Source organism: Rhea americana, unplaced genomic scaffold (assembly GCF_003343005.1).
Source record: "Rhea americana isolate MKP2758 unplaced genomic scaffold, rheAme1 scaffold_10, whole genome shotgun sequence".
Classification (NCBI taxonomy): domain Eukaryota; kingdom Metazoa; phylum Chordata; class Aves; order Rheiformes; family Rheidae; genus Rhea; species Rhea americana.
Window position 1 is genome coordinate 3,920,568 of NW_028185039.1, and position 26,719 is coordinate 3,947,286.

At 36.4% G+C, this 26,719-nt stretch overlaps 2 protein-coding genes across 9 annotated transcripts in view; both read right to left on the reverse strand.

Annotated features, from left to right (window-relative positions):
- Positions 1-12,027, reverse strand: part of LOC146601623 (radial spoke head 10 homolog B-like) — a 25,589-nt gene extending 13,562 nt beyond the window's left edge. For 4 of the 6 annotated variants that reach the window (XM_085301748.1, XM_085301730.1, XM_085301722.1 and 1 more), the window contains exons 1-13: positions 10,837-10,902; positions 10,428-10,601; positions 9,221-9,306; positions 7,985-8,105; positions 6,973-7,149; positions 6,118-6,259; positions 5,489-5,610; positions 4,526-4,715; positions 3,665-3,776; positions 2,877-2,956; positions 2,630-2,772; positions 1,635-1,742; positions 331-507 (exon numbers count right to left, since the gene is read on the reverse strand). In XM_085301748.1, the coding sequence (XP_085157874.1) occupies positions 331-507; positions 1,635-1,742; positions 2,630-2,772; positions 2,877-2,956; positions 3,665-3,776; positions 4,526-4,715; positions 5,489-5,610; positions 6,118-6,259; positions 6,973-7,149; positions 7,985-8,105; positions 9,221-9,306; positions 10,428-10,601; positions 10,837-10,884 (1,680 nt within the window). In that variant the 5' untranslated portion in view covers positions 10,885-10,902. Of the gene's footprint in view, positions 1-330; positions 508-1,634; positions 1,743-2,629; positions 2,773-2,876; positions 2,957-3,664; positions 3,777-4,525; positions 4,716-5,488; positions 5,611-6,117; positions 6,260-6,972; positions 7,150-7,984; positions 8,106-9,220; positions 9,307-10,427; positions 10,602-10,836; positions 10,906-11,119; positions 11,196-11,703 lie in introns of those variants that run through there. The other 2 variants (XM_085301766.1, XM_085301757.1) reach the window with 2 other exon arrangements.
- Positions 12,028-13,088: 1,061 nt separating this feature from the next.
- PMS2 (PMS1 homolog 2, mismatch repair system component) lies at positions 13,089-26,699 on the reverse strand. 3 transcript variants are annotated; one of them, XM_085301793.1, is made up of 15 exons: positions 26,597-26,699; positions 26,110-26,249; positions 25,425-25,511; positions 24,244-24,346; positions 23,333-23,516; positions 22,653-22,820; positions 21,081-21,178; positions 20,200-20,299; positions 19,841-19,925; positions 19,185-19,337; positions 16,873-17,770; positions 15,947-16,114; positions 15,293-15,393; positions 14,175-14,344; positions 13,089-13,778 (listed from the first exon to the last, which is right to left on the reverse strand). In XM_085301793.1, the coding sequence occupies exons 1-15, from the start codon at positions 26,614-26,616 to the stop codon at positions 13,635-13,637; spliced, it is 2,619 nt and encodes an 872-aa protein (XP_085157919.1). In that variant the 5' UTR covers positions 26,617-26,699; the 3' UTR covers positions 13,089-13,634. The 3 variants fall into 3 exon arrangements, with proteins under 3 accessions (XP_085157919.1, XP_085157928.1, XP_085157938.1); XM_085301802.1 differs by lacking the exons at positions 25,425-25,511; positions 26,110-26,249; positions 26,597-26,699 and adding an exon at positions 24,670-24,875; XM_085301812.1 differs by lacking the exons at positions 13,089-13,778; positions 14,175-14,344 and having other exon boundaries at positions 15,296-15,393; positions 15,963-16,114.
- Between the last annotated feature and the right edge of the window lie 20 nt (positions 26,700-26,719).

The window sequence follows — 26,719 nt, forward strand, 5'->3', positions numbered from 1 at the left end:
TCAAGAGTCTTATGACACTCATATTCAGATACATTTACTTCACCATCCGATTCCACCCATGTTTGAAAGAATACAACCTTATTGGGTATGAAACTGTAAAGTCAGCGAAGTTTAAAAGTTTTGGAGTATGTTTCTAGGAGTATGTTTCCTGTGTGAAAGCATATTCCARCTGGCTTTTATACTCTCACCTACACTCTAGTTCTACCAGGAAGGGAGGAGAAAAAAATATCAGCTTACGTGAAAAGAGGAACTCAATTTCTACRTCTCTCTGGCTTTGCTCTGAAAGTGGACATGTAATAGAGGTGTTTATAAAGTCTACAAGAACTCTACCTGGGACAGAAAATACTCTGGGTACTGAGTCATAGTTGCGGTTCCCTCGGAGAGCTTTCCAGTTCTAAAGCTACCTCCTTTCTGACTATCAAGATCTCCTTGCTGCTTAATCACATCATTGGTAACATACACCAGAGCACAATCCAGAAGAGCTTCAACAAATTCAAGAAAAACCAACTAGAGTAAAACAAACATAGTCATCCATTAATTCATTTTTGTAAAAATCTCTTCATTATGGCCACATGTCCAAACAAGTAAAGAATTCTAAACTACTTATTGAGACTCACTGGCATCTCTGCATTGGCATCACCACATCTTCTCAAATATCCTTTTTTCTGAAGAGAACTTGTAAATGGCTAAAGCTCAAAAAAMCAGCAGGTGATATACTGTGTTATGCCTTTGACTTACTTTGACTTACACAAGTCAAATTAAAATAAAACACTGCATGATTATTGCTGGAATTTTATCTAGAATTAGGAGAAATTTTTCTCTGTGATTTATCACAGTTATTGCTATCATCTAAAATAGTTTAATTGTATGCAACACCAAGAAACTCCAACAAARGATRTACAATGAATCCTTTAGTAATACTTAYACTTTTGTGTTCAGTTTATCAGATACTGATTAAAAAAATAAACTCAGCAATATCATTTACAGTAGATCATCACTGGATAAGAGCTAACTCTTTAAGGTTGAAGGCCCTCTGTAGCAGGTGAGCTGTCAGGCAGTGCAAGAGTCTCCTATAGTTATTACTTTACCCTATATGTTCAAGATGCAGTAATTCACATACCACTCAGGAGGTTTCTCAGATCATCCAGGATTTCCAGGATCAGTGGGCTCACACCTTAACTGCTGACCCATTTTAACATCTCCTACTCATGCCTCAGTAGTTAGAAGTGCTGAGGCTCATCCTCATCCCTGTGTAGCCACTGCATGCATGGGTTGCATACGGGGCAAGTGCCTCACAAACACAAAACTATTATTAGCAGCAGCCACGAGATGGAATTTCACTCTCTTTGTCACAGTTCTCTTGAGGCGTATTTGTATGTTCAGTGCACAGGTATGCTGAGGGTGTGCAAAGATGGGCAAGATAGTTAGCAAAACATGGAAGAACGAGAAAGAAACTAGGCAGAGCAAAGGAAGATAAAAAAAGATCCTTAAAGTTTGTACTCTAATTTTTTTTTCATAATAAATTAGATTCTTTTCCTGTTCTGGCAGATAGATCAGTATTTGCAGGATTTCCTAAAATTCATATTAGTTGTACCTGTAGCAATGAACTATTATGTGCTTTCTTCCATACACACCTCCTGCTCCAGGTTGCTGATATTGCCATCACATAGAAAGGGATGGTCTTTGACAAGTATTTCCACAAGTCTTGGAGCAGTTAATTGCTTGCTTAGAAGCTTGAAATCCTGTGCAAGATAAAATATTAAGTGTTCGCAACACGTAAGCRTTCCCACATCGACCTAATCTAAATCCCTTTAAGGCCTGTGTGAAAATTTCTAGTGGTTTCAAGTGACACCTCCAGCACATAATTAATGACAGAGTAAAATCCTGGCCTTACTGAAATCAACAGAATTTTTCCTAGATGACAAAAACAGTGCTAAACGAGAGCTTGTGAATGCTAATAAATAAAATTATCAAATATTAGAATTTTGCCATCTGATTTCTTTTTTTCAGAAAAAAAAAGATAAAATAAAAAATAAATCAAAAGGCATTTATCCCAAAGAGGCCTGCTAAAGAGGCATYACATTTCCAGCAGCAAACACAGGCTTGGATTTAAGCAGTGAAAGCCTGCCCCAAAACACAATCACACCAATGAGAGTCATTCCCTGACTTCACTGTAATCTGGACCTGTCCCTGAATTATAGTTTTAGAAAAGAATCTCATGTCCACGATGCAATATATACTTTAAATTAATAAATTATTAAAATGCTTTAATGGGTTATTTCAAGAGCTGCCAATCTTGAGTTCTACCACCATGACATGTTAGTGCATAACTTTTACAGGAAGAAAAAAAAATCACTAGCAAAAATATTTATATTCACTTAAAAAAAGTACTTGTCTGGTTTCAAACAAGAAATCAGAATGTGATCTTGAAAAGGACCACTGCTCTCCATAGTAACTGTCCCTCTTACATCTGTTGGACAGTTCATACAAACAACATTACTCATACCTCTATGATTCACAGGAGCTACAGGAAAATTTCAAAATGACTGTATAAACTGAACAGATGTGCACTTAGCCAGATCAAAAAATAAAAAAAAAAAAAAAAAAAAAAAAAGAAGTAGATAATTACTTTCAACATCCAAAGGAAATATCTCATTTTCATTGTGGGTTCAAACGGAGGCTTAGTACTTGGTCTACAAAAAGCTCTGTATATTTCCCAGCATTTGTCAATGTAGCTCATGGCACAAACAGCACGTTCAGAAAATAAAATACCTGTAAAAATTAATTGAGAAAAAATAACAATCACTCTAAAGCTCTGATGYATTTACTACTAATTGATTAATTCTGAACCACAAAGAAGAAACATCATTACTTACCCTGCATATGACAGGCAGTGGGAACAACGTTCTTGGACATCATTTCTAAGAAACACTTATGCAGACAAGGACCCTCTTCTCTGCAGTTGAAACAGAAATACATGCTCTTTGCTTTTGCACAAGGAGTATAATGGACGTTATTTTTACAAGTACCCTTTACAAGTACATTTAATCTGCAAAAATTTTATGATAGATTTTTCTCAAACTCTTCAATTAAATTTAGGACTCTCTTGCAAAGAGTCTTTCCCAAGAACAGCTTGCATTACTACCCTCTTAAACAGAATCAAGGAGAGAAGATTTACTTTTATGTATGTAGCTCATTGTGAAAGATATTATATAATTCATGTAAAAGGCATGAAGTAGAATTTTCAAAAACACCTCCAGGTAGTAGGATCAAGAGTCCAACTGAAATTCCAGAGTCTACTCTTCTTTTTTTTCTCTTAATTACTATCTGCTAAAATTTAAACTGAATAATAAAAGATTACATATATAGTTAAATAGAAAAAACCAGTCTCGAAAAGCACTAATACACTGAGAGCATGTGTTCTATGGAAAAAAAAAAAAAAAAAAAAAACACTTATACCAAATACAAGTGCAGAATGAAACTCTGAAGTTATCACTGGGACTCTACTTTGCATGGTATCAGCACAGACAACAGAAAGCGAATGAACAAGTAAGAGTGCAAGGGTAAGCAGATGCCTCGAACAAAGCAGAATGAAAAGAGAGGATGCCCTGGCAGGAACTAACCGATTACACTGAAATTAATTTCACTAAAAGATGAAACTTACTTGTGCTCCTCATGATAAATACGAAATGCTAAATGAATAAGGCAAGATAAAAATCTTCTGAACAGTAAGGTTTCATATGGAGAATGTATCTCTTCTAGTGGTATTTTATCACCTACAAAAAAAGAAAAAATAATCTCTATTGCTATCACTGACATTACAAAGCTTATATTGACACAGGCCCATAAGACTCTCTTATCCTCTCACTTTCCACCTACCACAGTGCTACAATGCTCCTGGAATAATCAGACCAGACACAGCACTGCTTCCAAATGAGCAGAGCAAGGCAGCACCGCCCTTCTAAAACTGAATTTTAAGTTCTCTTTCTGGAAATTCATCCCCACAGCATATGGGAGTCAAGGGGGRAGTGAAGTTGGAATTAATCCCTTCTTACATGAAGGACACTGAAATACATCTTTGCGATAAAGGCCCACAGAAGCTCTAAGTGGAACCAACTCATCTATTGGCTCTACAGAAGGAAAAGGAAAAAAGAAAAAAAAAGAAACTTCAAGAACACTGGGGGAAAAAAAAAAGACTATTTTTCTTCTACTTCTCTTTCTCAGATCCTCTAAACATTTTAGGTAAAAGTAATGGCAAGACCAGAGGATAATACAATTTTTGAACTGTTGAATCTTCAGAACAATTTTTAAAGTGTATTTTTATGTTGCATTTTCTCACCTAGGGCCCTAAAGTGCGTGGATAAATGCTAATACATCCAGCAAGAACATAGGCACACAGAGGGACATGCTCAGGGCCATTGAACTACCAGGGYTGAGCTATCAGAAGAACTTGCCACTTCAACTTCCCACAGCTTATTATTAAAATTCCTGAATTCTAGTCCCCCTAGTCAATAGAAATACGAACCACTCAATATCCGGTCCACTTCAGCAAGAGTTAAGTTGCAATGATGAAACTGGCAGTCCTTCAGAAATCTCCAAAATTGGAGCTTATTCATGAGGAAGGTATTGTCAAGGGAATGATCACAGCCTAAGCTGCTGTAGAAGCTGTAAATTCTTCTCAGTTCTGTCATATGTCTCAACACAGCAAATTCTACCTGAACAAAGTAGTATAAGTTCTCATGGCAAGCAGGGCTCAGCATCTACCAATCCCCTAATGGGGCATAATATTTTTTATCTCCTGACTTCCAAAAATATACTCCTGGTTAAGTTCTCACAAAAATATTACCCAAATGTATTTATAATAAATATTGTTTGATGGCTGATAAAAATAAATCTATCTGCCAATAAACCTTTATACCTCTCTCTACATATCAAACCCATTAACAATAAACACTTTGCCAGTCACAGTAAAAAGCATATAAACTGCTGCACAAGGGAGGTAAAAGACATCAACATAAGAGTAAGCAACTYGCATGATACAGCTCGGTAGCAGTATTTATATAGATAAATGGACAACTTTGTGTCGTTTTTGAATGAGAAGCATCTAACAGGAATCACTGTCCCTTGTACTAATAAAAGACAGTGTCATCTAATAGGTTTGAAATTAAAATCTTCTCATTCAGCAACACTGGACTTAGTATATGCAATGCATCAGTGGAGACCCTGTCCAGACTTTGCAGTAACTAAAAGTAGATGATGAGTACCCTTCCAGACAGAAGAACATATTTTTTATTCCCTTCTAGTGGAGCTCAGGAATACACAACACTGTTTCTTCATTCTTTTTGCTTGTATATTTTCACTGCCTTCAGATTTTGGATAATTCTTGAATGCAAAGACTTACTTTATGCAAATAAATCAGAAATAAATTAAAACTATGTGAAAYATATCAGCAGAAAAAAACTGAAAATACCAGACAACAGGTTCTTACTTGCTTCACTTCTTCTTGTCTCTCTTCCTTTGGGAAGAACTCAAGCAGTGAAGATATATCTAATTCAATATTTGGTCCCAGAAGAGAAGTATTTCTTAAGCCATGAACCATTCTGATGGTTTCTAACAAGGAAGTAAATTAAAATAAAATGAAATTTTCAAAATTTCAAAAATATACAAGCAAAATAAAACATATTATTGTTTCTTATTTTACTGACTTCAGAAGGAGAATAACAGAGTCTTTTAAGGTGATAAGTAGATATTTAATAATCAACATCATAACCATTAAAGAGCCATCTAGGCAACTCTAACTACTAACCAAAAGAAAATGCTGATATCACAAATGCTGATATTTATGAAACTTCCAGGCTACAGTGTTCCAAAATCATAAAAGATTTGTTATGATCATGTCACTCAACTTAAAGTGTCACGGACAACAAAGAAGAAGCATGGGAACAAAATGCGTTAATTAAAAGATAATTCTCTTCTTTATCAAAGTTCTTTGAAAAAAATATGTCTGGCTCTTGAGTAAGTACGAACAGCTCGATATTATTTTTAGAAAAGTAGCAACTAATGAAGTAATAACTAACAAMTGTGAAGTTCAATTTGTTGCTTTCTTAGGCTGCTTACCAGTGCCAAAAAGACTTTGTGTGCAAATCGAATTCAGATCTTGTACATTCGAAGCATTCACTTGAAAAGCAGGATATTCTGCTATATGATCATCTACAAACTCTCCTTCATAAAAATGCCCATTCTTGAAGACAAACTTCCCCTACAGACAGACTCATTTGATTAATTTCAATACAAATTTTCCCATTTAATGAAAGATCAATAAAAACAACACTAATGCYCTAAATTAATTTTCTGTATAAGAATCTCTGTTAAAATGCAATATATGAGATAACATAAAGCAAAGAATTTTTCTTACCCATTTTTACACAGTACTTTCTCACTTGTTAATTGAATTACCTTACTGGGATGAAGACTTTCTAAATTATATTTCAAAATAAAAAAAAAAAAAGATACTTGAGAAATAAACATCTTTCCTTTTAAAAGGACTGTCCACAGTTTTTCCTAATACTTAAAAAAACCCTTTGGGAACACAGTGTTAAAAATAGCCTATTAATGTGAGTACATCCCTGTATGACRGTAGATGGAAATCCACTAGCTCATATCATAATATACAGTGAAAGTACTGGCCAACAGTTGAGAAAACATMAAGACACATCGACTGCACTGAAACACCACTGTAAAATACATTTCCACATACACACACACCCCTAACCCCCAAGTCAATCTGTTGCCAAGCAAGGTCCTTGGAAGGAGTCCTACTGCTTTCAGTGGAATCTGTACTTTATGCTGTGATTCTATCCACAACGCAAATTGAATGTATTTTCCTATAGGAATCTAGAGCTGTACTACACAGAGCAGAATAATGCTTCTCACGTTGTCTTTAGTGATCTCTCACTATTTGTCAGTACTCACCCTGCCATGCTTCTTATTGCAAACCCATTCTCCATCATACATTGCTCCACTGGCATATATGAACCTCCCATGTCCATGACGATTCCCATTTACAAAATCACCTATGTATTTATTCCTTAAAGGATACTGAGACAAAGGCATCCTCCGCAGAAACCATATGTGGGTGCCAAACCCATGCTGGAAAAAAAATGTATTTTTTTWWAAAAAAAAGAAAAAGAGAAGTCACTAAAAGAGTTACTATTGCTACAGGTCCAGATTTAAAAAAAGGAGGGGATGTGCCTAGGTATCTCTAAGAGTCACTGTTGGAAAGGCTCTCAAACGAGAGCACCCATGGATGGCAGCAGTAGTTCAAGCTATACATACAACTATTCTACGGAGATGCATGGGAGCAGCATTCAGATGTTACACTGAATCAACACGTACATAAGCAGACTCTACCAACAGGACTGGCCTAAAGACATTCTTCCTGTCTGAATCCTTTTGACCATAACGCTGAACAGCCACACAAGGAACAGCATGCCAGATGGAGACCCATCATGTTCCAGAAGTCGGACTTGTATTGACAATTTTATGTAGGGTGAAAAGACTGTGGATGTAGCTGTCATTTCTTTTCCAACAAAACAATAAAGGCAAGGAATAGAAAATGCCAGAAATCATTTCCTTGCCTCATAAATCTTTACCAGAGGGAAAGCATAGTTTAGTGTTTCACAGATGGCACAGAAGTAAAATGCCACTTAATCTCACCAGTGAAGTCAAATCTCAAGCTAAGTATAGCTGYGAATGTTTAATATTTTATTATGAAAAGGGTTTATACTTTCCATTAGAGAATTATTGTTTTGTAAGACTAAAAACTGGAATATAACTAAAAACATGAGAACTGACTTATGAATAAACAGTACATTCCCACYATCTCAACTGTCAAATCACACCAAGCTTCTTTGATACTGCACAAAGTTCTCTCTCTATTTCTACTACAGCAAATGAACAGATACCAACGTAAAGAGGCTGTTACCTGTATGCCATATTCCCACTGTCCTGCATACTCTTGATTAGCTGTCAACCACCTCATTCTTCCTTTTCCATGACGTACATTTTTCTTCCACTGACCTTCATAGATATTTCCAGACTTATAGCTGCAAAAAAAACCAGTAAGAAAGTTAATGACTAGCTACTGTAGGTTCTCATAAACAAAAATGATAAACAAGTGTTTGTCTCTCACTGGTAATCAATAAGAGTTAAATGTCTTGGCTGAGGGATGGCAAGAACCACCTTAGGAGAGATATTCTGTATTAAGGTAACAAAATTCTGATTCATGCATTGCTTCAAAAGATAGACTACCTAAAAGGAAAATATTCCTAGTTGGCCATTTACCAGTCTTGTAGATAATATATTAAGGTACTAATAAATTCAAAGTTCTTAGAGTACAAGTACAAATAAGCTCAGCATGATCTGAGAACCATGCCCATAAGATATTAAAACAACGTAGCAATATATCACTTTTCTGACAAGTCCTTAGTAAAATAACACTTTTTTTGTAATTGAGAGACAACCAACAGGTTATTATGGCCGTACTTTGGATCAAGAAAACCCAGTTATAACATGCACAACTTTGCTGTTCTACTGTCTGAATTACTCACTTACATAATTCAGTATATATATTCTAAATTCTGACTGGATCATATGAATACAAGATTTACAGTAAAACCTCAGGGGATATTAGCATTCATTCAAAAGTTGGCTCACTGTGACATGAATACACTGGTTTGATTGTAGTCATTGTTTACCTCATATTTTTAAGTTACAAACCATTGTAAAACATAAACTAGATCTTTTTGTCCRAAGAATCTCTGTCATAGCTAGTCAACATATTCTTTCATTTGTAATTCCACCAAATAATTCATTAATTCATGAAAAGAGCTTCATCTATTCAAATCGATCRAATCTATTTGTTTTAATATGACAAATTAGATTTTGGCTTACCAAATCAGGTTTACCGAATTTGTCTTTAAATGACTGACTTTGTGGGAATGATCAGGAGCAACACACCAACATAAAAATTTAAGTCACACAGAAGGTCTATTTTATTACTATTGAGCACTTTGTACAATTACTTATTCCACTACAGCAAATACATACTATTTTGAAATGGTAGTGTTTTTTACTCATTTTAAATAATAGGAGAATCTGTACAATAATACATGCAAAATAAAAAATCTGAAGATAAGAACAAAAATGTTTTCATACTTACCGTCTAACTCCCCAWCCTTCTTTGTTGTTATTTACCCAGTCACCTGAATACCAAGAGGTACGTCCCCGATTATAGTAAATGGTACCCTGAAATAAATAGGGAAGTCAGCTTAAATCAATAGCTAAATATGCATCTACATTTAATAAAACATTCCATATAAATTATACCAGACAMAATCACACTCTTACCTACAGTCACTTTGATATAAACAGAATGCTAAAAGCACTGAAGAACTAAAATTAAATATAAAGACACCTTCTTTCTACAGATACTAGTTAAGACCTTAAAAAAGACCAGGTGTTGAAAGAAAAAGAAAGTAAGCTACATTACATCAAAGTCTACCACAATTTCTTAAGCCAGCTGCAAATACTTTTACAGATTGTAACTTAAGGACAGTTACCCTTAAGAGGTGTATCAGCTTTCTGACTCATCCAGAACTCAACTTTCAACACTAGGTCTACAGTTATCTTCTTTAGAAGGCAATCATGCAGCTAGCATACAACATTAATTGTCCTGTTTTTCTCTGCATCATTGCTTCCTCTCAGAATGAATCAGACAGACCATTCCACTGGTGAACATCTACAGCAGCCTGCATAATTTTAGTGTCCTATTAGTGACACAAACCTCAAAACATGTAATTAGAACTGATCTTCCTCACATGCTGAGCATTAGTCTTCAAATGTCAGGCCCAGTAGAGTGTCAGGTTGGATGCACAAAATTCAGACAGATAAAAGCTAGTTCCCTTTAAAAAGTTGGAACTACATGTTGCCTAGAGTACACAGTCTTAGCTATTATCATACTTGGTCTATGTTACACATCTGGGAGGTGGGATCACTCTGTCATTAGCGGGAAGCTAAACATCTGTCAGAAAYGTATTAAACATGACTACAGATGCTGTTGTCAATTTTGACTCTAATCGGAGCAGCACAAAAGAGAAGACACACAAGTTACCAATGACTCTTGGCATATCATTCATCCCTTTTACTATAGAAAAGATCCTACCTCACTAGTTTTAATTAGCATACACTACTGCAGAGAAGATCCTTAGCAAAAAAAAAAAAATATATATATATATATATATATATATATATAGCACAAAACCAATAAAACAATACAAAACTTTTTGGCCAAACGTTTGCACAAGAGCGCTTTTTGTTCTGGATACTACTCACCCAAGACAACGGTCTCATTTGATGTTTCTATTTACCTTTCCATGTCTTTTGCCATTACACCAGTAGCCAGTGTAAGAAACTGGATGYGTACCACTCCTGAACAATCCATATCCATGCCTAACTCCATTGCTGATCGATCCTTTATATACGCTGCCATCATTCCATCTATAACAGCCATTATACATTTGTACATTCTTAACAAAAGTCCCCTAAAAAATTAAATTGCAACATTTAGAAAAACTAAAGCATGTGACTCAACGTTCCTGCTTAATGCAAAGGATTTAAGACCAACTCCCTGGAAAAACCCAGGCYTGATGGAAATTACTGCCACAGTTCTGCAGTTGCTACCCGCACTGTGCCATTTATTGTCACTTGCCCACTTCCCTTGAACTTGCACATCTTATTGACTGTAAGTGTTCACTCATAAGCTGTATTGCACTTTACCTTGTACTTCACTCCATCAGCCCACGTGTAAGTCCCTTGTCCATGCATAAGTCCCTCAGAAAATATGCCCTTCAAAATGAAAAAAAAATAGTATTGTTTCCAAATTCATTCCTACCACAGCTAAGCCTACRGTGACTGTAAGATTTTGAAATAACRTATTAATTMTCCTTCAACTGCTAGTATCAAAGCCAACTGAGCTTTTGCTTTTTAACTGCTCAGCCTCCACTTACACTAAAAGAGTTCTAGAATTTGATCCATTCTTTTTATTTATTTATACACTCACCTTGTATATATTCCCCCCCTCAAAATATGCGATACCTTCACCCTCATACAGTCCATGGACTTTTTTACCTTCATACCTACAAAGAAGACAAACTAAAGATGAACATTTCAAGTCACTATCAGTAAGATTAAATCATGACAAACACAGAATAAATGACCTTCAATTTACTTCAGTCTGCACACTGGTGCAGATACCAGTGGCCCAAAACATTAAAGGACAACAACAGCTGAAAATAGCATAGGAACTATCTGTCTACTTAAGACTAAATTTCACTCTAGCTGAACAAAGCCAAAAGAATAAGCTTTTGTCAGGTGTACAGAGTACCAGCAACACTCTTGGATGCAAAAAGGCGTAAGAATTCCATCGGTATCACAAACATGGTGTTAGAGATACTATGTGTGAACAACCACAAAAACCTAATTTCCATTTCCTACTGCTTAAGGGCTTCCTTTTTCATGTCTTGTTTGTATACTAGATAGTTGTTGCCTCAAAACAGAGTCAAATCCATATTTGTAGGATAGCAAGCATACGAGGGTTATTTAAATCAGACTTCCTGACTTAAGATGTAGTTGTAACCAACATACCTTTCTACAATACTTTGAGCAAGAAGAGGCTCCTTAGGGTATGGAGGAAAATACTGAACTGGAGGCTTTTCTACCACCCTTGGCTTTTTCTTCGGTACCAGAGGATTCGCTTGCTGTTTTTTCTCTCTGTCCAAAGTCAGCACACTTGTTGGCTTAGTTGAGCAGCTCTCAACTGCAGTATCTTGTGCAGGAGCAGGAGGACATACAGATTTTTCTGATTTCTTGCCATCTTTCTTCTTGTCCCTTGCCATAATTATTGAATTGTCTCAACCTGTGTTTTTTTCCTGAACATCTACTGTCTTCTTACGTAAAGACTTTTTTCCCCACAATCTAAATATATTTGACAAAAAGAAAGAGCTGTGAAGATTTTCGATCTTTTCCTCAATCACAGTGCATACAACTATTTAAAAATATTGTTGTGACAGAAGCAACAATTCCCCAATGAAATGGTTTTGGCTTGTGCTGCATAAACCCCAGGGTTATCAGGGAGATATCAATGAATTACTAAGAAATCTATCAGAAAGTACTGAAACAGAAAAGTCTGCTGTCAGATATCTTAAGTTTGCTATTCAGAGGTCTACATCTTTACCAGTATGTTTTTACGGGTCTAGAAATATCTACGGGGGAAAGCTGAAAGCCATTTCTCTCAGATGAGGAAAGCTGAGTTTGATGAGGGTCTTGGAAATGACAGCTGCAGAAATATTTCAGATTTTAGGTTGCCTTTAAAGCTATAAATCCAGAAATATTTTCATTTCGTATTTAAAGTTAGAAGCAGCAGGTGTACCTGTGATGTTCACTACCCAGGGTTACCGCCTACATGAAGCAGGGCAGTTCTGCCCGTCACGAGTGCTACGAGAGTGACAAGACCGCCGAAGGCCTGGTCGCGATGGCGCCTCTGCGGCGCGACCGCCCCACACGGCGGCGGCTCGCAGACCGCGTCGCGCGCGGCTGCCTGGCGACGGCGCGCGCGACTCGGCGCCTCCCCGCGCAGCCGCACTCCCGCACTGCCATCACCACAGCAACGGCGGCGCGCGACTCCCGGTGCGCCTGCGGCCCCGGCGGCGGCGGCGGCGGCGGCGGGCGGCGGCGGCCCGGCCCGGCCCGGCCCGCGGTGCGGTTCAGTACCGAGACACGCCGCGGCGCAGCCTCGGCGCCAGCCGGCTAAAGGGCCTGCTGCAGGGGCTGCCTGCTTCAAAAGGACCGTTAACTACCGCCGTCCTGCCGACACRGGCCGCGGCCTGCGCCGACTGCTTCTGCCATTCATTCTCATAAAAYAAAATAAAACAAAATGAACAAAGTGTTTGGGATAAGGGTGGAAGCACTGATAATTAAGAAGTAATCGGGTCAGAGAAATTTTTCTGTTCAATTCATACATTAAGCACAGATGCCTGGGAGCTGATCATTAAATGCAGTATTAATGCTTGAAGTACATATAGAATACAATGCAACTTCATTAATAAGAAAAAAAATAGTACTTTCACTTCTATACAACTTACACCCCACATACAAATTTTTTAAAGGAAGTGTATAATCACAGAAAGTTAATGTCTGCTTTAGGGCATTACTAAGGACTTTCACATTCACATTTCACCTAATTTTAAGAATCACTATATTTGGTACTAATGAGGATCACCTAGTCTCGATCTTATATATAAAGATTTATTTAAAAAACAGCTTGATTGCAAAATAAGTAATACAGAAGGTAGACCACAATAAAATAAATGTTATTTACACATAAATTCCAGTATGTCCAAATTGTTGGCTTGATAGGAATAACAGTGAAAACTTGCAGAATGCCTCCAACTGTTACCATCTTCAAATACAAAAAATAGTGGCTAAAATTTTTTAGTCGATATAAGACAGTCATGATAAAATCTCAAAGTATTGCCAAGCAATTAAAATTGAAAGTGTTAATAAGCACAAACTGACTGTTACTCCGGTGAAATCAAATCTAGACTGGCTATATGTCTCATCGTAGGCCTTCCATGGGGGCAGTTCCAAGGATGCTCAATCTCACCCATATGGGTGACCAGTTTCCTCATTTCCTGTACATTCAGTGCAGTTCCAATCATCACCTGAAAATAAAGAAAAAAAAGATTATTTTCTTTCTCCATTGACATCTGTTGCACAGACAAGACCTATACCTTCAACTACTACAGCCAATAAATAATGTGCAAGGCATTAAAAGTAGAAAGACCTACAAGATGATCAGAAGACAAAAAACAAACAGTTATGTTTGTAAGTGCACCAGTTTAAAACAAATATGAGAAAAAACACCAGAAATTCTCCCCAATTTATATTGGGCAAAAACACAAGAAAGATGAAAGATGTCACCTGCTTACACCAAAACACTAAACATTTCCCCTGCAGTATGTATATACAGCTACACAAGTAGTTCAATGGAGTAAGTTATATTTATTCGGGGAAAAAAAAAAAAAAAAAAAAAAAAAAACAGCAAGCATGGTACTTACAGACTTTCTGCAAGCTCGAGAAGCGAACATCTGTCTGACCCTGGAAGGCCTACACATGACTCCAGGGCAGTCACTTAACATGAAAATCAGTTCGTCTATGTCTTGTGGACCAAAAGTCCAATTTTTGCTTGTTGGCAAGGAAGTCAGTTTAACTCTTTGAGTTACAGGAGCTGAAAGATTAGTAAACAACGATCATAAGAAGTGACCTTTTGCTTTGAGAGAAAAATTGAGAAATTACTTTGATACATTAYATTAATGTGATCTGCGCACATGCCAAGATTTAATTTAGTCTTTTGATGGATGCTATAAACTAACCAAAATGTTTAACTGTGGTAGATATCTATTTGTTTCTGAAAACATCAAAAATAAGTTACTTGCAAGCTTAAAAGCAGACCGATCCAACTTTTGATGAACTGTTCAATTTCAAAGAGCTAAAGATATTTTGAGCTTATGTTAACTACAAAATAGTGAATTTTTTTTGTTAAGAGCTTGATATTTAATGACATTTTAGGCAAAAAGGTAGAGATTCTGAAATTAAAAAATAATATGGAAAAATCCATAGTGACTTCCCAAATGCCAAAATACTAACACAGTACTTACACAATCCTTTCCTATAAAGCTCTGTGGGTTAAACAAGTATTGTTCTTGCTTTGTAAGAGACACGTGAAGAGCTTTCAAGAGATGCAATTTGCTCAAGAGTACACAGCAAGTCAATGCTAAAGGCATAAAGAAAGCCGAATGACACTATTTATTATCTATTAGTTTAAAATTACTGGATTTATCATTTGCTTACCTCTAACTTTGCTGGGACCAGCAAGCATTTTACTACAGCAAAAGGATTTTAAGGTAATGTTACCAGAAAATACTATTGAGTCATACAGTGATCCAAACAATCTACATCAACCTCTTTTATCAAGTTGGTTTGAAATAAATACTTAGTCTACAATGTTCTGTTAATAGYGTAATAGGTCACAAAATCAGAAGTTCATTTAAATTTACATATTATATTAAATGCATATTATTTCAAATTTTCTGAGAACTACCATAAGGAATTTTTACATGAGAAAAAGGAAGAATCATGTGGACTTTTACTTCCAGTTGTTCTGGTCCAAACTCACCATTTTCATTAATGACAAAATCAAATCCATTTTTTCTGAATATTTCCAGGTTTTCAATCAATACAGTTTCATTTACAGCAGTTAAATTAAGATTTTGAGGCCTAAAAGAGGGAGGAGAAAATACAGTATTGCACAAGTATGCACTACTTAAGCTAGGTACCAGAATCAATCTAGCAACAGTAATACAGAGCTCTCTGTAGGAACATTTCACTTACTCTTTGCAAAAAAACAAAAAAACAAACAAACAAACAAAAAAACAAAAAAACCAAACAAACAAAAAAAACACTCACTACTAAACAAATCACTTGGCCTCTAAGTGATACTCAGTAAACAGCACTCCCTGCTGCCACCGCCGTCTCCAATCTATAGTTTGTCTCCAAACTATGTTTTTTCATGCTTAACAAATTGCAATTCACATAAAAACCGAATATGAAATCTGTTTGAGTGACTTACTGCRGAGCTATAACTCAAATTTATCTGTGACTTATCATGTGAAGGTGGTCTCTTAGAAAGATTATGTATTAGACAAAAATATATTAAAAAAAAATCTTAAGTGTTCTGAATGTGTGAAGCACTACCTAAACATAAATATTTTTCTGAAACACTGAATTAAACTTAGAAAGTTATTATTGTTGATACACTGAAAATACTCACACAATCAGCTTCTGACCTTGGAGAACAGTGTTTTGTTGTAACATCTCAAAGTTGTATTTCTCATCAGTAGCATGCTGGTCAATTATGAAAAGATCAGAATTCAACTTTGCTATTATAAATCCTAAGTTAAATTGGCCAATGATTTCCATTTTTGCAAACATTTCTTTACTGYATAAAGAAAATACAAACAGATGACAAGTTACACTTCATGAGTTACCATATTAGACAGCATGAAACTTTAAAACATCTTTCCCTCCCTTGATGAAAGCACTTCGTCTACAAGAAAAAGCACTCCTTTAAGCTCCTGAACATGAGAAAGAACAGTCAGCAGCAGACACCAGATCACTGATGATGACATTTCTGACTGAAAACAGAACCCATCATAAAGACCTGTTAGTTTTAAATTAAKGTAGCTGACACACTTGCTTTCTTTCTGCAAAAAGACAGCTTTTATAGCACTCATTTTATTAGCAAGATTCGTGAGTCGTATCTTTACTGTCCACTGACCATCTGAAGGTAATTATTTTCACAGYCATCTCTCACCAAATTTCAATTTCACAGAAGGAAGAAATATGAGTTATAGAACCTATTCAGCACATTCTCATCTGTCATAAAATCTAGTGTTTCTCTGACCACACCATATTACAGTTGTTAACTAAACCAAATCTATGATTTTGGGGGCCTTCTTTTTATTGTCTTTTTTTCATATTCTGTTTCCACTTAGTTCAATCAGCTGCAGACCTTTGTCAGGTGAAAGAACTTGCCAAAATGACGTTTTAATGGTATATACTACATAAAAGGATGTATCCAAAATTAACAAGTAGACATAATCCTTTCCTCCCACCACCTTAAGACAGTTCTTATATTTTTTTCTCAACTATTTTTAGTAATTGGTTGGTTAATATAAYAAATGAAGATGAAAATACCTGATCTCTTTTCTTAATTCATCTTCTGCTACTTTATTTTCTCCAGGACTGATTTTTGCTCTAAATCTTCTGTAATTCTGTGTTTCTGTACTTCTCTGTTGCTGCTGTATTACCTTTTTTACCTTCTCTGCTAAAACCTTCATAGAGAATTCAAGTGGTACAGTTTTCTTTTCAACTTTTACCAGTACATCAACGCTTGCAACATAGTTCTTAGCATTCTTCTCTTCGGGACATGTACCTGCCTTTAAATCATCTGCCTCACTTTTAAAACACTTTCTGTTTGAGGAAGAACTACTGGCTACTTGAGACTTATTTAGATTATTACAGTCATTCTCTCKGTTTAACTCATGCACAGTGCCCAAGAACTGAACATCACATTGCAGTGATTTCTCACTCTGTCCAACAGTTTCAAGACTTTCATTTTGAGGCTCCTCTTCTGAGTTACAGAATTCTTCAGGAGAATTAGTTACTCTTCCACTACTGATGCAGCTCCCAGCTTCTGGCATATTATACCCAACATCTGATTCAGCAGAGGTGYTACAGAATCCAGAATCTGTATTATCTTCTGATTTTCTCAAATTTCTGCTTGTAACTGACATCTTTGACTCCATTTCACAACAACTCTCAGACTCCTTGCCCAAGACAGCCTTTTGAGTGTTTACAGGACTCAAAGTGTTATCAAATGGTGGAAGCTGTCTGGGGGAGCTGTGCTGCCGTTTTACTTTTTTAGGGCTTTGAAAATTACTCTCTGTCATTTGATTGAGAGAGAATGACTCCCTTAATCTGGCTAATGTCATTATTCTCTTTCCTTCACTGCTTGGATTTTGAGTTTCAAAGCCAGGCAGCATTTCTACCTGAGGCTTTTCTGTCTCTTCAGRAAAAGTCCTCTTCAAGTTGCCTAATAAAAACAGAATGAAGGATATTTTAAGAKTTTAACTTAATTATAGCTGAAAAAAAAAGTAAATCAAATAATGTGTTTTTGTAAAGGGAACAAGAAGAGATGTAGAAAAATAACCAACTCCTCAAATGAKCCCTTAAGCTTCAGGCCACGACTGAGTTTGAGGCTGAAATACATTACTATCTGATGGATAAGCTGTTATAWCTTTACAAAAGGAAAATAAAAAATCAGTTTCTACTGTCAAACAGCAACTAGTCTTTTAGCAACTAAAGCTACTGAAGTTGTGATTATTGTTATGATATTTGCGTGAATAAATTCAAGTCTCATTTTAAATTGGAAAAGCAATAAACTCAATCACAACTCTAACTTATATTTTCAAAAGTTTAATGATGGAATGACAATGAAAGGTGAATTGCTCTTACGCTTTAATGGCTACYAAAGAAGTCCATTGGAAAGGAATCAGAGCTGGCACAATAGATACCTGTGGTACATGTGATTTGCAGATAATCTGGAAACTTCAGATGCRGACTGTCAATTCAACACTTAATTTTACTAAAAGCAAATTTAAAATAATTACAAGAATCAGGCTGCACCTGATTTTATAGAACAGTGAAAGAGGAAACTAGAGAGACCTTTGTTCAAAAGAAGTGGGATGAGGATGATGGATGAGTAGAAAGTATTATATACGTATTGGAAAATAATATACTTGATGTGAGAATCAGCAATTTCTGTAGTTAACATAAAACAATGAAACCTGAAAAACAAAAGAAACTTGTACTTAAAAATCTCAAGTTTTATTTGTTTTGTTAATGAGACTTTAACCATTCGGCCAAAAAAACATTTAAATAAATGATGTGGTTCTGTCCAATATTCCTCATCCTAGCTTTTTTACTCAGCTCATGAGCTCCTAAGTAAGCATGCTGACATGCTTCACCACACAAGGATCTTTTTTTTTTTTTTTTTTTTTTAAAAAAAAAAATAAGTTTGTTATAAAATTTTTTTTTTTTTTTTAATAAAAAAAAAAACACAGCAACAGTGTAGGGGGACAGGGGAAAACAACAACAACATACTGTTTACAACTCCCTACTCCCTCCTTTGAAACACAGATCTTTTCCCAGTATCTTGGGAAGAATTTCTTTTCCAAACATTAATTTTGTATTAACTTTTCCTCCTAAATTTGATTGTAAATCACTTATTAACTTAGGATCATCTATTATTATTTAATGCTGATAATAACATTACAACCAGAATGTAAGCAATACATGAGAAATATGCCTTGATAGATGTGTCAATTAACAGACAAGCATTTTTGTCATTTCTTCATGTGTTTTTAAAGCACACTTCTCCATTATGAATTCTCTAGCATATACCATACCAAAAAAAAAAAGAGGTTCACATTTGGCATTAATCCTACCTGTAATGTCCAGAAGTTTCTGACTGACATTCAGTTTGTTAACATCACTACCAAACATCTCTATCAGAGAAGTTTTTAAAATGGCTAATAGAAGTTTCTCCTCCTGTAGTAAAATTTGCCTTTTGTCTGGAGTTACATTGATGTCAACACACTCTAAAAATCGAAAGAAAAAACACCTACATTAGAGATTTTACATATGCATATATACATAAATAAATAAATAGCTTCTTCCACCCTTGGATCAATGTTTTCTGTTCATTCACYCCCCATTTTTATTTCACGGGATTAAAAACAAACCCACAGTTAACATTCCAGTAAATAGAAGAGAATTTAATTCTATGCATTAACATGACTTTTTTCATTTTCCTGTAATTAAGGAAAGCACAAGAATGTCTTTTTCTCAATACTCAAGATAAGTAACTCAGGTTACTCCTGAGTACAGAAAAAGTGAAACCACAGCTAGACCCTGTCTCCTCATCACTAACTGTAGATAAAAAAAAACAAAACAAAACAAAGCAAAACAAAAAAAAACCCCAAACAATCCATTGCAATAAGTAAGCATTCATATAAATGAAGATTGCAATATATTAATATCAATTTTACCCGTATTAGGTTTTAACCTTTACCGAAATTATTAAAAATCATTTACAACTCACCAGAATCTACACAAATGTTAAGAACAATAAATGGATACTGGTGCTTATTGTATAAGTGATAAACTTCATTCACAAGCTTAGCAACCTGTAGAGAAGGTGGGAATAAATAAATAAATAAAAGTTACAATCTTCTACTTCTCACTAGTATGTTATCTAGCCCCTATTAAAACTAATCTACTAAATCCTGATTTATGAGATTCAGCTTTTGTTCACCCACATGGACCCAAAGAAGACAAAAACTTAAAGTGACAGTAACTAGCAGCATCAAGCCAAAAACATGTATATCAGCTACTAATCCAGTGATTTCTGGAGGATATCAAACAGGTCAGTGCTGCTACTGAAAAGTAAATAAATTGTACCTTTGCTGGATCACACGGACGTTGGTTGATAAAGAAAAACTGTCTGTCTGTTGCACTCCTTCCAACACCATGATCACAACGAGAAACAAAACCTGTGATACTGTTGAATAACAATATATTAAGGGTRTGATAAAACAGRGGAGGAAGGCAAAAGATAAAACTTTTCTGAGTTAGAGGATATTTCAGAGAAGAGTACAGGGGCTACAAGCAACACTATTACAAGCATCAGCAAGTATGCATATGTATTTCCTATCTCATTCCCTTGTCTAATAAAGGCTAGGTGTTCGGCTCTAATAGGCCATCAGGCATTAGWAAAAAGAAGCTGTCTGTTTTAAAAGAAGCTCATTCATAATTTTTCTGCTCTAAAGAGGGGTTAGCTGTAAACTGACATTAAAAGTCAGACACTGATTGATCTATTTGCAAATCTCATGTAGAGTGAGTTAAGAGGAAAAAAAAGACACACACAGTAAGAAAGTAAAAGGTATTTACACAAACTGATCCACATTTATCTCATATCATTTCCCAATAACACAACTGAAGAAATACAGGTATAAAGCAAAGATTCATTCATAAATTACAATTACTGAGAGCACTAATAGAGGCGACTAACTCAACAGAAGATTACAGGAAGCTAAAACTGGCTAGGACATAAARAATATCAGTTCTGCCATACCTTCTCATCCAGCTAGCAACATTTTAGTCCCTAATTGATTTTTTTTTCCCCCTCAAGTGAAATTCTTTCCCAAACTGCATATTAATTATCCATTATGCTGTCCTCCATTATTTTTATTACTACTAACCACCATACTTTTCACRTATTTTTAATTTTTGAGTTATGTTAAAATGTCACTGACAACAGTGGTTTGTGCTTTGCTGATTACCTATAAAAATTTTGCGGCAAGTCAGTAGTGTTGAGTCCATACTCTTCACAAACAGTTTCATTAGGAGGTAGCTGAACAAAAGGAATGAGGCTCTGCAACTGACAAACAAACAAACACCCTCACACCACTAATACTCACTCCAACTAGTACCAAATGATTAGAATCACGTAAATTAAAACAACAGGCTTTTCATTTATTCTTCTCCATGGTTCAAATTTTATTCATTCACAGTGAAGTATTTCTATATTTTTTTCTATTCTGTATTATCTTTAAAAAAATATGACAGTATTTATTTGTAAGTTAGCTGAATAAACCAAATTTCCCAATACTCATACCTAACCTACTAGAAGAGAGTTACCTTGCTGAAGAGCCTCCACATAAACAAAGCCTTAATGAATGCTTCTTTACATCCTTTGATGTCACTTCTTCCGGCTTAATTATTTCACATAGACTCTTATTTTAAAATGTACTTRCACAGAAAAATTAGATGATCCATTTATTTTGGACTCTCCAGCTACATATGACCTAATCAAGTTTTAYGCAATACCAAAAGGCAAGACCAGTGATACAAGTTTATTTTGAAATAATGTTAACGCTATTCGTAAAGATATGCTATTTGAACTACAAGTTATCCAAGCATAGATATGTTTGCTGTACTTTCCCAGTTACACCAGTATTGATTTTTCTGTCATTAGAGCACCTTCTACTGCTTTAGCAAATATTTGATATTATATAAGCGGGGTATAAACTGCATGTTTTGTTCAGATAATCCTCAATTTTCAGCAATGTTTGTCACTGTTAGGCAATACAAAGTTCCATCTTCCATCTGGTCATTCAGTCACAGCATGAACAGGCTTTGAAATCACTACATAAGAACTATGAAGGGAGGAACTCGTAGCAACATCCAGCAGGTAGCCGTCAACCAGTATGCTTGATGGTTGTACTATACAGTTGTAGGAAGAGTAGTTTTTACTGCTCTTACCCCTTTGCATTCTTCTAGAGAATAACAGTTATTTTTATAGCTAATATTTAGAAAGCACCACAGTCCATACCTCTACAAGGGCTAACTGTAATTCCCATTTAAAGGTTAACCAGAACACTAACAAATTTAGTTTCACAGGAAAGGGTTACAGAAGCCAGAAACCTCTATTTTCTATCCTCTARTTAAGACTTTCACATCACAACATTTTAAGGGATTCTTTTTAATTGTTATTTTGTGACATATAGATCATGCTCATACTGATTTTTAAAAGGATAGATCAAGGACCTTCACTTCTCAAAGACCACGATAAGAACTTATAAAACTGGCTTCAGAGAGATATTAAGCATTAACCATATCTCTTGTATCATTTCTCTTCCATTAAAACATGTTTCCTCTAAGCAGATTCAGAAACACCAGGGGAACACAGACTACACTGTTTCTCCCTTTTCAACCTGTAGGGTGTGCTGGAATACAACACATRCTCCATCTTCTTCCGCTTTTAAGAGTTTCCTGCATCCTCTCTATTTAACTAGATCTTAAAAATATGTCTCTCCAGCTACATTATCTCTGTTTTCAATAATAAGTAATACCTGCTTTTGTCCAAATACTGCTCCAATGTTTTCCTTTAAGCTAGGACTTCCAGTAGTGGATATCACAGAGTTTTTTTTCCCTTGGCCAACTTGATTAGTGCAGTTAATGCGAACTCCTTTTGAAACAATACAATATGCTTGCAGTATCTGGACCATTTTGGCATATTCCTATTAAAGAAGCAAAAGCATTCACATTTGTATGAAATGTCTCTTAAAAARAAAGTCTGAACAGGCCATTCTTTATTTTCATGTAACACTAATCTTTCTATCGCCAAAAGAGGCTCACTCATCTTTTCAAAATCCTCGCAAACCAGATTAAAAAAAAATTGCACGTGAAAAATAGTGTCTTCGAAAACAAACAACTTATTTACAAGATTATGTTAAATAGTTTACAACGCATCATTGCCCAGTTAAGAATGTGCAAAGGCAATCACCATCTTGAACCTTTTCAATATTTGAAGATTTGAGACTGCCCCTCTAAATCAGATCATTTGCAAAACAGAAAAGGAAAGCATATGGGAACACTGTATTTGTTTTTTACAAAGCTACAAAAGAGGCATGAAATAGTCTGACAGAAAAATACTGTCAATGTATTCTACAGAGACCAGTGTATCATTCAGTAATGAAAATAAGCTGGGATATCACACTCCTTTAAAATAACAACTTCTGATCAAACCTACCTTTTTGATGTTTCTCTGAAATTCTTTATGCCGCACAGGCAAAGTGTAGAATAACTGTTGTATACTAACAGTTGTTCCTTGTTGTCGTGGATAAGGAGTTTTCTGAGTAATTTTACCATTATGATCAAATACCAAACGAGTCCCAACCTTTGCAGACTTGTGACAAGTRAAAATGGTAACATCACTGATGGAGGGAAAAGAGGCAACAGAATTACTCGCTGAACACTGTATTTTCCATTCCTGGTAACCCAATCAGGTGTAGAAATTACCCCAATACTATGTATTTTTAACTAAAGATAATTCTTCACCWCTAAGATACCTAAAACATACCTGGAGAGAGTGTAGCAGTCTTTCTAAATTTCCTAGCTAAAAATGGGRAAAAAAATGCTATTTATACCTCTCTCATTTTTCTGATATGAAATGCAACATTAAAATCTGATTTTGTTTGGACGCTACATTCTTCATATTAATATATTGCACTAGAATATTCTTGATGCACAGGACTGTGTACAAAAGCTGTACTATTTCAAATGTACAGTTTGYGTGGGAGGGTATTAAATACAATTTTAATGAGTTGCAGACTAGTAAACAGCACTTAGGTGTTATAGTGCTATATATCCGAGGATCAGAGACCTGTGTGTGTACAAGAGTTCCACTCTGCAGAGACTTACATACCTAAGTAATGCTGAATTTCGTATATAAAAGGACCAACCAAATGCTTAGAACTGTGGCATAATTCACACTGGAAAAGACACCASGATATCGTGCAACCTACTGCTCAAAACAGAGCTAACAATGACCTGAAAGTTTCTAAAACCTCATTTTATCAATAATGATAAACTGAAAAGTCTTTTTTAGTTATTTCTGTGCCTATAGTAACTTCCTACTAATAAGAAGTTTAACACTATTACCTTAATGCACATAGCGAACTCAGAGCTTCACCTCGAAACCCAAACGTTTCAACATGTATTAGATCAGAAAAATCTTGTATCTTTGATGTATAATGTTTCAGAGCTGGAAAAAGATATTTAAAATATTTAATTCCACTTCTGTCTACAGTGACAATGATTTATGCAAGTAGCTTTGGTACGCATCTCAAGGAGCAAAAAATTTCTGTATAACTYGTTGTATTTTACATAATTGTCAGACACAAAATAATTAAATATTTAGTGTTTCCTTTCTCTCTTTTCCTACACGCAAGATCTCTTTAAAATTCACAGATGGACTTGTTATTCCATACTTACACCAGAAATTAACAAAGCATATCGTATTATGGGTATTGGCATTACAGCCTGCCTCAGAGCAGCACATGGTAGCTGCCCCAGACAGTGATGTACCTGTCACAGATGTTCTCATGCAAGAAAACAATTGCGGTCTCCTGCTGTGCATGGTGTATTGCAGAGAGATGTAAATTTATTCCATCACGTTCGCATTAACATGGACTCATTTGACACCATCAGCACAGCGCTAGTCACCAGTCTCTGCAGATGCCTCAGCACCATGCGGTCACAGAACTAGTAACAGCACCCTGAACTTGCACTGTGCTGGAACACAGAGACAATGAAACGATCCCTAATCATTAAATGAAAAAAAAAATGTTTTTTTTAATGGCTCATTATATTTGTCATACAGCATTGCTTCTGCTCCCAAATTTTGTACAACTAAGTAAATGGAAAATTTGACAATCAAGTATACAAACTCAAGCTCACTTTCAGCAAATATTCAAGCTAATACACTTCTCAAAGTCAGTTACTTTCATAGTTTGACACTTTCAGTGATTAACTGACTGATAATTCAACACGAATGAATCTAAATGAATATTTAGAACCTCCTCTTCCAAAGTTATGGCTATTCTTTGTTTCACTTAAACATGCAATCAAATCAAAGACTACTTCTAAGCCACAAGTACAGTGACCACACAAGCACTGCAAAAGTCAAATCTAGTTTTGCCCAAATCATGCTGGTGTTTTTACTATCATATAAAGATCAAGTATCTATTAAAAATGATTAAACTTAGGAAGTTTGTAAAAAGTAATATATATGAATACTTTCAGAATGTCCAAATACAAGTTTTGGAAAAGGTTCAACTTACTCAAGCCTTCAAAGTTTTCCTCTTCCACTCCACTTCCATTATCTGAAACTTCTATCAGTTCTGCTCCATAATCTTTAAGTTTTATATCTATAAATTGTAATAATAAAAGCTCTTTTAATTCTATATGTTCATAAACAATGGTCAGTATTAAGTTCATAATTCAAATAACTTTATGAGACAATTACTTTCCGTATGAAGTCTGAACATAAAAACTTTGTTTTCCCAAGTTAGAGTAACCTAACACAAATCAACCTGCATTTTCAGATAGTTGGGCTTCATTGTATTTTTGTCTGAAAGGTAGTTTTCCAATTATAATAGTTATCATCAGGGCAGCTCTGCAAACTAAAACCTTACCTTAATGGTCTGCTAGCTTGAGGCCAGTACTGGTGGTAGCCGTGCCTAATCACCTTAGCAGTGCAGGCCACATAACCCTTTTCAACCACTAAACGAGCTACAAATAAAGTAACACACACAAAAATCGCATGCTTTTATGAACACAGCTGGCACCTGGGAATTTAAATGCTTTATTTAGCTGATCTGTAAAATCAGGAGAAACYTGTTTGGCCCAAATACAAAGTACTTTGTAAATACGTGCATCACACTTTAAAAAATACATATTTTAAAACACAGGTTTTAAAGCATCTTAAGCATTGTTCTGATGAAATTATGGTGGAAAGCAGCTTACCAACGTTGGTAGCTCCAGCATCCAGGCTGTTTTCCACCAGCTCTTTCACAGCAGTACCTAGATGCAGGACAACCTGCCCCGAACAGATCTGATGAACGGACTTGCGGTCTATGGCYTTGATGGCTTTGGCAGGCTCCGAGCTTGGAAGAGAGGAGGGGAAGCAAAAAGCAAGGCGTAAGAAGCAGGCGGTCACGGCCCGCCACCCCCCCGCTCGTCCCTTCCCCTCGGCTGACACCCAAGGGGGGAGGGGAGGGGGCCGCCTCCAGGAGGCCCCCAGCCCCGCCGGGGGGGGGGAGCCGAGAGCCCAGCGGCGGCCGTGACCGACATGACGGCCAGGGCCCGGCGGAGGGGCCCGGCCCGGCCCGGCGCGGCGCAGCGAGGCCTGCGGCTTCCCACAAGCAAGGGCCGGAGGGGGGCGAGGCCCCGGTGGAGGCGCCCGACGGTCGGCCCCCCCTGCCAGGCGGGCCCGCCGCACCCCGCCGCTCACCAGGGCGCGGGCGCCTCCATGGGGCTCCCGGCGGCGGCGGCCCGCGCCTGCCGGGCCCAGCACCCCCCCCGCCCCGCGCCGCTCCTCAGCCACCCGCACCCCGCAAGCTCCGCCCGCAAACAG